Raw genomic sequence first — 12,313 nt, forward strand, 5'->3', positions numbered from 1 at the left:
GCTAGGCCATTTCAGAGTCAACCACATTGCTGTGGGTCTGGAGTCACATGTTGGCCAGACTAGTTAAGGATGGCAGATTTCCTTTCCTAGGGAGGGTTTTTACAACAATTCATGGTCATCATTAGACTTTTAATTTTGAATTCAAATTCCACCATCTGCCGTGGCAGGATTCAGACCCAGATCCCTGGAGCATTACCCTGGGTCTCTGCATTACTACACCACAGCCTCCCCCTATCTCTGTAATGAGCGACTCTATTTAGAAAGTGGAAAAGTTAAGGCGCCGAATGAGGCCATTCAGCCCACCATGTCTGTGCCGGACAGACAAAGATGAAAAAGAAACTAGCTGCTCATTATAATCCCATTTTCCAGCACCTAGTCTGTCACCTTGCAGGTTACAGTGCTTAAATGCAGATCTAAGTACCTATTAAGTGAGTTGAGTGTTTCAGCCTCAACTACCGATTTAGGCAGTGAATTCCAGATGCCCACCACCCTCTGGGTGAATAAGTTTTTCCCCATGTCCCCTCTAATCCTTCCACCAATCACTTTAAATCTATGCCTCCTGGTAACAAGTCTTTCTTGTCTACCCTATCTAGGCTCCTCATAATTTTGTATACCTCAATCAGGTCACCCCTCAGCCTCCTCTGTTCTAAGGAAAACATCCCTAGCCTATCCAATCTTTCCTCATAGCTGCAATTTTCAAGCCCTGGCAACATTCTTGTACATTTCTTCTGTACTCCCTCCAGAACAATTCCTGTAATGTGGTGACCAGAACTGTACACAAAATTCTAGCTATGGCCTAATCAGCATTTTATACAGTTCCATCATTACACCCCTGCTTTTGTATTCAATACTTCATCCAAAAAAGGAAAGCATTCCATATGCTTTCTTTACTACCTTATCCACCTGTCCTGCCACCTTCAGGGACCTGTGGACATGCAATCCAAGATCTCTCACTTCCTCTGTATCCCCCCATTTATTGAGTATTCCCTTGCTTTGTTTGCCCTCCCCAAATACATTATCTCACACTTTTCTGGGTTGAATTCCATTTGCCACTTTTTTGCCACTCAACTAAATCATTGATATCATTCTGAGTCCACAGCTATCCTCTTCACTAACAACTACACAGCCAATTTTTGTGTCATCTGCAAATTTCCCGATCATACCTCCCACATTTCATCAAATCATTAATATATACAACAAACAGCAAGGACCCCAACACTGAGCCCTGTGGAACACCACTGGAAACTGTTTTCCATTTGCAAAAATATCCGTCGACCATTACCCTTTGGTTCCTGTCACTGAGCCAATTTTGGATCCAACCTGCCGCCTTCCCCTGTACCCCATGAGATCTCACTTTCCTGACCAGTCTGCCATGTGGGACCTTGTTAAATGCCTTACTGAAATCCATGTAGACAACATCCACTACACTACCCTCATCCATCCTCCTTGTTAATTCCTCAAAAAATTCCATTAAGTTAGGAAGACACGATCTTCCCCTAACAAAACCATGCTAACTATCCCTGATCAATCCATACCTTTCTAAGTTTATCCTGTCTCTCAAAATTGATTCCAATAATTTGCCCACCACTGAAGTCAGACTGACCGGCCTGAATTTTTCTGGCCTATCCCTCGCACCCTTTTTAAATCATGGTACAATGGTCACAGACCTCTAATCCTCTGGTACCTTGCCTGTATCTCGTGAGGATTGGAAAATGATCCTCAGAGCATCTGCTATTTCTTTCCTGGCTTCCTTTAACAGCCTGGGATACAATCAATCTGGCCCTCATGATTTATTCACCTTCAAGGATGTCAGTCCCTCCAGTACATCCCCTCTCACTATGCTTATTGTATCTAATGTTTCACACTCCTCCTCATTAACTAGGGTATCTGTATCATCCCTCTCCATAGTGAAGACCGGGACAAAGTACTCATTAAGAACCCTGCCCACATCTTCAGCATCAACGCACAAGTTACCATGTACATCTCTAATAGGCCCTACCCTTTCCTTAGTTACTCTCTTGATCTTAATGTACTGGCAAAACATCTTTGGGTTTTCTTTGATTTTACCTGTCAATATCTTTTCGTATCCTCTCTTTGCTTTCCAAATTTCCATTTTTACTTCACCCCTGTACTTCCTACATTCCTCTAGGCTTTCTACAGTATTAAGTCTTTTATGACTGTCATAAGCTTTTTTTCTCTGCTTTATCGTGGCTTGTATGCTCTGGATAAACAGGGAAATCTAGATTTGGAAGCACCACTCTTTCTTTGTGGGGACATGTCTACACTATGCCTGTAGAATCTCACTTTGGAATGCCTCCCACTGATTTGACACTGCTTCCATTGTAGTAGCTGTATCCAGCCCACTCTCATCAGCTCACCTCTCAGCTTCGTAAAATTTATCTTCTGCCAATTTAGAACTTTCACTCCTTTGTCCTTTTCCATAATGATGCTAAATCTAACTATATTATGGTCACTATCTCCAAAATGGTCACCCACTGCTATTTCATCCACTTGCCCAGCTTCATTTCCTAAGACTAAATCTAGAATTGTGCCCCCTCTCTTTGGGCTTGTTGCGTGCTGGCTGAGAAAGTTCTCTTGAATGCAGTTCCCTCTGTGCCCTTCATACTGTTCATACCCAAGTTGATATTAGGGTAGTTGAAATCTCCAACAATTACTGCCCTATTGTTTTTGCACTCAGAAATCTGTCTACATATATGCTCTTCTAACTCCCTTCTACGCTTTGGGGGTTTATAGTACACTCCTAGCAGTGTGGCTGCCTCTTTTTTATTCCTAAGTTCAACCCATATGGCCTCATTTGATGTTTCATTTAGTATATCATCCTTCCTCATGGCTGTAATTGATTCTTTAACCAATAATGCTACACCCCCACCTTTTTTATCCCCCTCCCTATCCTGCCTGAAAAATCTATATCCAGGGATAATGAGCTGCCATTTTTGCCCTTCTTTAAGCCAAGTTTCCGTTATAACAATCATGTCATGCTGCCATGTGTCTATCTGTGGCCTCAGCTGATCGGCTTTATTTACGATGCTCCTTGCATTTACATATATACTTTTTAACACTGCCACATTCCTGTGCTGTACACTTATTAACCTGTGCTGCTTCTGTCTTTCACAGTCACTCACTAATTCTCCATCACCTGTTCCCTGCTCTGATTTGCCCTCAGGTTCCAAACCCCTGCCAATTTAGTTTGAACCCCAACCCCGCCCCCCACAACAGCACTAGCCAATCTCCCTGCGAGGATATTTGCCCCAGTCCTGTTCAGCTGTAGGCCGTCTGGCTTGTATAGGTCCCACCTTCCCCAGAACCGGTCCCAATGCCTCAGAAATCTGATGTCCTCCCTCCTACACCAATTTTCCAGCTGGTTTAATCTTTCAATTCTCCTATTTCTATACTCACTTGCACATGGGACTGGGAGTAATCCTGAGATTACTGCTTTAGAGTTCCTGCTTTTCAATCTCCTTCCTAGCTCCCTAAGTCTGCTTTCAGGACATCATCTCCTTCCCTACATAAGTCATTGGTACCAACATGAGCCATGACCTCTGGCTGATCACCCTCCCCTAGAAGAATGTCCTGCAGCCGCTTTGTGACATCTTTGACCCTGGTACCAGGGAGGCAACATACCATCCTGGAGTCATGTCTATGGCCACAGAAACACCTGTCTGTTCCCCTAACTAATGAATCCCCAGTCACCATAGCTCTTCCTTTCTTCCTCCTCCCCTCCAGCACAGCTGAGCCTCTCGTAGTGCTGCAAACTTGGCTCTGACAGCACTCCTCCAGAGAACCAGCGCCCTCACCGGTATCCAAAATGGAAAACTGATTGGTGAGCAGGACCTCAGGGGACTCCTGCACTACCTGCCTAATTTTCTTGGACTGCCTGGTGGTCACCCATTCTCTTTCTACCTCCAGGCTCTTAAGCTGCGGTGTGACCACCTCTCTGAATGTGCTATCCACGTAGCTCTCAGACTCATGGATGCGCCAATTTGATTCCAGCCACTACTCGAGCTCTGAAACCCAGAGCTCAAGGTTCTGCAGCTGGTGACACTTCCTGAACATGTGGTTGTCTAGGACATTGGGAGCATCCACAACTTCCCACATATTACAGGGTGTGCATTCCACATGACCGAGCTATCCTGCCATGCCTTCAATTTACTTCTTTTATGTTTACTTTATTTTACTTTAGTTTACTTCTATTCACTTTATATTACTTGGCCCTACTTAATAAACCTTAAAAAAAGTACAGTTCCCACTTTATTTTAAACCTTAGGAATAGAATAAACCTTAAACACTTGCTAGATACTCACCAGATACTCATCAAACAGCTAGCTTCTTCGCCAACCAATCAAAGTGCTTCTTTCCTGTGACATCACAATTTGTTTTTTTACACTCTCCTTTCGAACTCAGTGTGGGCTGGTTCCGAGCAGCTGACAGGCCTGCCTCTCCGACTGCTCATCCTGAAGGTGAGTGATGTAGGCCGCGCTCCCTGGGCTGTATTTATTCTCTCCCCGCTCTACGTGTCTCCCGCAGAGATGCCACTCCGACTGCTCTTCCCGAAGGTGAGAGTTCTCTGTAATTTGTGCCACTCTCTCAGTAATGTGGGATACTATCTCTGTAATGTATGATGCTGTCTCAGTAATGTGGCATACTATCTCAGTAATGTATGATGCTGTCTCAGTAATGTGGCATACTATCTCAGTAATGTGGCATACTATCTCAGTAATGTGGCATACTATCTCTGTAATGTGGGATACTATCTCTGTAATGTATGATGCTGTCTCAGTAATGTGGCATACTATCTCAGTAATGTGGCATACTATCTCTGTAATGTGGGATACTATCTCTGTAATGTATGATGCTGTCTCAGTAATGTGGAATACTATCTCAGTAATGTGGCATACTATCTCTGTAATGTGCGATACTATCTCTGTAATGTATGATGCTGTCTCAGTAATGTGGAATACTATCTCTGTAATGTATGATGCTGTCTCAGTAATGTGGCATACTATCTCAGTAATGTGGCATACTATCTTAGTAATGTGGCATACTATCTCAGTAATGTGGGATATGATCTCAGTAATGTGGGATATGATCTCAGTAATGTATGATGCTGTCTCAGTAACGTGGCATATTATCTCTGTAATGTGGGATACTAGCTCAATAATGTGGGATACTATCTCTGTAATGTATGATATTATCTCTGGAAAGTGGGATACCATCTCTGTAATGTGGGATACCATCTCTGTAATGTGGGATACTATCTCTGTAATGTGGGATACTATCTCTGTAATGTGGGATACTATCTCTGTGACGTATGATGCTGTCTCAGTAATGTGGCATACTATCTCAGTAATGTGGGATACTATCTCTGTAATGTGGGATACTATCTCTATAATGTGGGATACTATCTCTGTAACGTATGATGCTGTCTCAGTAATGTGGCATACTATCTCAGTAATGTGGGATACTATCTCAGTAATGTGGCATACTATCTCAGTAACGTGGCATACTATCTCAGTAATGTGGGATATGATCTCAGTAATGTGGGATATGATCTCAGTAATGTGGGATATGATCTCAGTAATGTATGATGCTGTCTCAGTAATGTGACATACTATCTCAGTAATGTGGGATACTATCTCAGTAATGTGGGATACTATCTCAGTAATGTGGGATACTATCTCTGTAATGTGGGATATTAGCTCAATAATGTGGGATACTATCTCTGTAATGTATGATGTTATCTCTGGAAAGTGGGATACCATCTCTGTAATGTGGGATACTATCTCTGTAATGTATGATGCTGTCTCAGTAATGTAGGATACTATCTCTGTAATGTATGATGCTATCTCAGTAATGTGGCATACTATCTCTGTAATGTGGGATACTATCTCTGTAATGTATGATGCTATCTCTGTAATGTATGATGCTATCTCAGTAATGTGGGATACTATCTCTGTAATTTGGGATACTATCTCTGTAATGTATGATGCTATCTCAGTAATGTGGGATACTATCTCTGTAATGTGGGATACTATCTCTGTAATGTATGATGCTATCTCTGTAATGTATGATGCTATCTCAGTAATGTGGGATACTATCTCTGTAATGTGGGATACTATCTCTGTAATGTATGATGCTATCTCAGTAATGTGGCATACTATCTCTGTAATGTGGGATACTATCTCTGTAATGTGGGATACTATCTCAGTAATGTGGGATACTATCTCTGTAATGTATGATGCTATCTCAGTAATGTGGGATAATATCTCTGTAATGTGGGATACTATCTCAGTAATGTGGGATAATATCTCTGTAATGTATGATGCTATCTCTGTAATGTGGGATACTATCTCTGTAATGTATGATGTTGTCTCAGTAATGTGGCATACTATCTCAGTAATGTGGGATACTATCTCTGTAATGTATGATGCTGTCTCAGTAATGTGGGATACTATCTCAGTAATGTGGGATACTATCTCTGTAATGTATGATGTTGTCTCAGTAATGTGGCATACTATCTCAGTAATGTGGGATACTATCTCTGTAATGTGGGATACTATCTCTGTAATGTGGGATATTATCTCTGTAATATATGATGCTGTCTCAGTAATATGTGACCCTATCTCTGTTAAGAGTGACACTATCTCTGTAATGTATGACACTATGGATGGAATTGTCCCAGATTTGCACTAAGCGAGGTAGCAGGCATGAGAAAAGACATTTTACCTTCCGATCGCAATGGCGGATTTTCACGCTGCATCATCCGCTTCCTGCCTCCTTAATGATGCAGCCACAGGAAACACGTCTCACTGGCGGGCGGTCTCTGAACCGCCCACCACACTGTTATCTCACTGTTTCCTCACTCTAGATGCCATATCTAAACAGCAGCTGTGCACACAGTTATCAATGCTTCAGCCCAGGCCTGCTCCAGTGAAGCCATGGCCCTGAAAAGCAAACAGAGTTCAATGACCTGTCGCGGGAATGCCTTTTGGAGCCCCTCGTGATGTCCTCTACCCCCACTCTGGCCACAGGAGGTCCAGCAATCTCACCACTGCAGCTTGGCAGGCAGTGGCAGAGGTGATCAGTGCCAATGCTACACAGAAGAGATTGGCCATCCAGTGCAGATAGAGGATGAATGATCACATCTGTACCGCCAGGATAAAGCAACCACCTCATCATTCTAAACTCACACACTTGAGCCCATCACACATTCACTGGCATCTCACTCACTGCCAGCTCAAGGGGTATCACCACCCATTCTCACTCACACCCTCACACCTCCATCTGGCCTCATCTCCTCTGGAGACTGACTCCTCAGCCCTCACCTTTTGAGGCCACTTGCACAGATCAACATGTGCTCCAACACACACCCTGGGATACCCACCTTCCCCAATACAGCCCTCACCCTGCAGCCTCTTCCCTTGCCTGAGGTCACTTCTCCCCTTTCCCCAAGCAAGCCCTAGCCCTGCAGCCATTGAAAAGTCACCACTGCCTTATAGGTAGGGACCTGCCTGTGAGTCCCCCTCAAAGTGATGTGGTACTGCCTGTGAAGCCTGGCGCTGATGACTGCGAGTGCTGCCCGCAGCAAGGTAGGCACACAAACCTCGAAGTCGCAAGCAAAGTGCAGCCCACCAAGTGCACGTCGCTTATGTTCAGTTGTGAAACATGTCAGCGTGATTGCTCAGATGATCCATCATGGGGGAGTGATTCCGGTGGGCAGGGCTTACCTTGAGATATGAAAGTATTGAAATGATGTTCCCAACGTGTGGCAGGGGGAAACGCGGCCTGCCATTGACGGGTGGAGCGGATGATTGCAAACTGGTTTCACAACGGCATAAAACTGATTTTTGGCCTTTTCGCCATATTGTTCCCCCCCTGCCCAACATGATGCCCGAGGGCAGCGGGAGCGGATGATTCCATCCTATGTCGGTAACGGTGATGTTACCTCTGTACTGTGTGACACTGTCTCTGTAATGTGTGCCACTGTCTCTGTATTGTGTGATACTGTCTCTGTAATGTGTGATACTGTCTCTGTAATGTGTGATACTGTCTCTGTAATGTGTGCCACTGTCTCTGTATTGTGTGATACTGTCTCTGTAATGTGTGATACTGTCTCTGTAATGTGTGACACTGTCTCTGTATTGTGTGACACTGTCTCTGTAAAGTGTGACACTGTCTCTGTAACGTGTGACACTGTCTCTGTAACGTGTGACACTGTCTCTGCAGCGTGTGACACTGTCTCTGTAGCGTGTGACACTGTCTCTCTATTGTGTGACACTGTCTCTGTATTGTGTGATACTGTCTCAGTATTGTGTGACACCATCTCTGTAATGTGTGACACTGTCTCTGTAATGTGTGACACTGTCTCTGTATTGTGTGATACTGTCTCTGTATTGTGTGACACCATCTCTGTATTGTGTGACACTATCTCTGTATTGTGTGACACTGTCTCTGTATTGTGTGACACCATCTCTGTAATGTGTGACACTATCTCTGTAATGTGTGACACCGTCTCTGTGCCTGCAACGTGGGACACTGTCTCTTTAACATTTGACACTACCTCTGTGTCTATATTGTGAAAAACTATATCCTTTATACAATAATATCTTTGCCTGTACTCTGAGATGCCAGCTCTGAAGTAGTTTCCATTTGCACTGTGATCACTGCTGTCCTACTTGTATTGTGAAGAGATGTTTGAATTCCTAATCCCCATTCAGCCTGTGAAGAAGAACAGTTGCTCTCTTACTGCAGGTACGGATGGCACAATAATCCCACTGCACTTTGGGATCAGTGGTGTAACACCAGGGCCCGTGACTGTCACCATCAGGGTTTCGACAATAGTTTTTCAGAAGGCCAGCACCAGGGTGGCTCTCAGCACTGACTCTATGGGAAAAGATTTGAAAAAAAATGTCAATATGTTGGCTTCAATACATGGCACAAACAGAATAATATACTCAGCAATGTTGAAATTGACACAAATTCCACAAATAAACATAAACCCTGAAATTACAACTAATCCCAGTAGTATAAAGCAACCAATGAGGTTAACAATAATATGTACAAACCTTGAAGTACGCACAATCCCCAGGAATGCTACAACCCCTGAGAATATCATTAATCGCAATAACAGACATTTTCCATGAAGATAACATTAATCCCAATAATATGCACAATCTCTTTGATTAACACCAATCCCAGTAATATACACAATCGCTGTGATTAACACTAATCTCAGCAATATATATAGTTCCTGTGATTAACACTGATCCCAGTATTATACATAGTCCCTAAGATTAAAACGAATTTCAGTAATACACATGATCACTGTGATTAACAGTAACCCCAGTAATACACACAGTCCCTGAGATTAGCACTAATCTCAGTAATTTACATGGTCCCTCTGATTAACACAAATCCCAGTAATGTACAGTCCCTGTGATTAACGCTAATCCCAGTAATATACACAGTCCCCGTCATTAACATTAATCAATACTCACAGTTCCTGCCATTAGTTCTAATGCCAGTAACACACAGTCCATGTCATTAGAAATAATTCCAGTAATATACACAGCCCCTGTAATTAACACTAATCCCAGCAATATACAGTCCCTGTGATTAACACTAATCCCAGTAAAATATACAATCCCTCTGACTAACACTAATCCCAGTAATCTACACAGTCCCTGTCATTAAAATTAATCAATACACACAGTTCCTGCCATTAAACCTAAACCCAGTAATACACAGTCCCTGTGACTACATTAATCCCAGTAACATACATAGTCCCTGTGAGTAACACCAATGCCAGTAATACACAGCACTTGTGATTAACAATAATCCCAGTATTATACATTGACCTTGGGATTAACATTAATCCCAGTAACATAAAGTCCCTGTGATTAACACTAATCCCAGTAATATACATACCCCCTGCGATTGACACTAATCCCAGTAATATACATACCCCCTGCGATTAACACTAATCCCAGTAATATACACAGTCCCTGTGATTAACACTAACCACGGTAATACACTCAGTCCCAGTCATTAACACTAATCCCAGTGATATACACGGTACCTGCCATTAACAATAATCCAGGAAATACACACAGTCCCTGTGATTAACAGTAATCCCAGTAATATCCTGTCCCTGTGATTAACACTAGTCTAAGCAATGTGCACAGTCCCTGTGATTAACACTAACACCAGTAATAGACACGGTTCCTTTCATTAACTCTCATCCCAGTAATACATTATCCTAGTGATTAACACTAATCCTAGCAATATACACAATCCCCGTGATTAACACTAACCCCGGTGATACACGCAGTCCCTGTGATAAACACTAATTTCAGTAATCTACACAGTCCCTGTCATTAACACCAATCAATACAAACAGTTCCTGCCATTAACTCTAATGCAAGTAATATACACAATCCCTGTGATTGGCGCGAACCCTGGTAAAACACGCAGTCCCCTTCATTAACACTAATCCCAGTACTATACACAGTCCCTGTGACTAACACTAATCCCTGGATAACACAGTTACTGTGATTAACACTAATCCCAGTAATAGACACAGTCCCTGTGATTAACATTAATCCCAGTAATCTACACAGTCCCTGTCATTAACACCAATCAATACAAACAGTTCCTACCATTAACTCTAATCCCAGTAATATACACAGTCCCTGCAATTATTGCTAACCACAATAATACAGCAGTCCCTATGATTAACACTAATCCCAGTCAATTATACGGTCCCTGTGATTAACATAAATCCCAGTAATACACAGTCCCTGTGAATAACACTAATCGCAGTAATATACACAGTCCCTGTGATCAACACTAATCCCAGTAATTTACACAGTCCCTGTGATTAACACTAATCCCAGTAATGCACAGTCCGTCTGATTAACACTAATTCCTTTTAAATACACAGACCCTGTGATTCACACTAATTCCAGTAATATACATAGTCCGTGTCATTAACATTAATCAATATGCACAGTTCTTCCCTTTAGCTCTAATCCCAGTAACGCATAGTCCCTGTGATTAAAAATAATTCCAGTACAATACTCAGTCACCCTGATTAACACTAACCCAGTAAACTACAAAGTCTTGTCATTAAAATTCATCAATGCACACAGTTCCAGCCATTAAATCAAATCCCAGTAATATGCACAGTCCCTGTGATTAGCACCATTCCCAGTAATATACAGAGTTCCTGTGATTAACACTAATCCCAGTAATATACACAGTCATTATGATTAACACTAATTGCAGTATTATACGCAGTTCCTGTCATTAACAGTAATTCCAGTAATACACACAGTCACTGTGATCAACACTAATCCCAGTCATGCACACATTCCTTGTGATTGACACTAATCCAAGTAATGCAGAGTCCCTGTGATTAACGCTAATCCCTATAATATGCACAGTCCCTGTCATTAACAATAATCCAAGTAATACACGCAGTCCCTGTAATTAACACTAATTCCAATAATACACAGTCACTGTGATTAACAGTAATTCCAGTAATATACACAGACCCTGTGAGTAATATGAATCCAAGTAATGTGCACAGTCCCTGTGATTAACACTAACCCCAGTAATACACACAGACCCTGTGATTAACGTTAACCGGGGTAATACATGCAGTCCCTGTGATTAACACTAATCGCAGTAATATACACAGTCCCTGTGACTAATATTGATCGCAGCAGTACACACAGTCGCTGTGAGTAACACTAATTGCTGTAACATACAGTCCCTGTGATTAACACTAATCCCAGTAATATACAGTCCCTGTAATTAACACTAATCCCAGGAATATACAGTCCCTGTGATTATCACTAACCCCGATAATTCACACAGTCCCTGTGATTAACACTAATCTCAGAAATATACACAGTCCCTGAGATTAACATTAATCACAGTAATACACACAGTCCCTGCGATTAAAACTAATCCTAGTAATCTATACAGTCCCTGTGATTAACACTAATCCCCGTAATATGCAAGTTCCGTGGCCAGAATCTTCGAGTCGGCGTGTGGGGGCGGGCCCCACTTGCCAACGCTTAAAATGACATGCGGTGACGTTTGGCGTGTGTCCCGATGTCACTGCATGCCATTCCGATTTTCATTTCGGCAGAACTGTCAAAGGCCTATGAAGACTATTTAAAAGCTAATTAAAAGACTTAACAGAGCTGCCTGTCCAAATTTAAGGTTGGCGGGCAGGCAAAAAGCCCAGGCAGCCTTCGCATTTTTCATGAAACCTCATCCACAGGCG

General features: G+C 42.5%; 1 protein-coding gene across 3 annotated transcripts in view; it reads right to left on the bottom strand.

Annotated features, from left to right (window-relative positions):
• mst1 (macrophage stimulating 1) overlaps nt 1–12,313 on the bottom strand; it is a 225,434-nt gene that overhangs the window by 48,206 nt on the left and 164,915 nt on the right. For 2 of the 3 annotated variants that reach the window (XM_078543850.1, XM_078543849.1), the window contains exon 11: nt 8,765–8,901. The exons of the other annotated variant lie outside the window; for it this stretch is intronic. In XM_078543850.1, coding sequence (XP_078399976.1) covers nt 8,765–8,901 — 137 coding nt within the window. The remainder of the gene's footprint in view (nt 1–8,764; nt 8,902–12,313) is intronic. 3 annotated transcript variants of the gene reach the window in all.

This window comes from Cetorhinus maximus, chromosome 6, assembly GCF_964194155.1.
Source record: "Cetorhinus maximus chromosome 6, sCetMax3.hap1.1, whole genome shotgun sequence".
In the NCBI taxonomy this organism is placed as follows: Eukaryota; Metazoa; Chordata; class Chondrichthyes; order Lamniformes; family Cetorhinidae; genus Cetorhinus; species Cetorhinus maximus.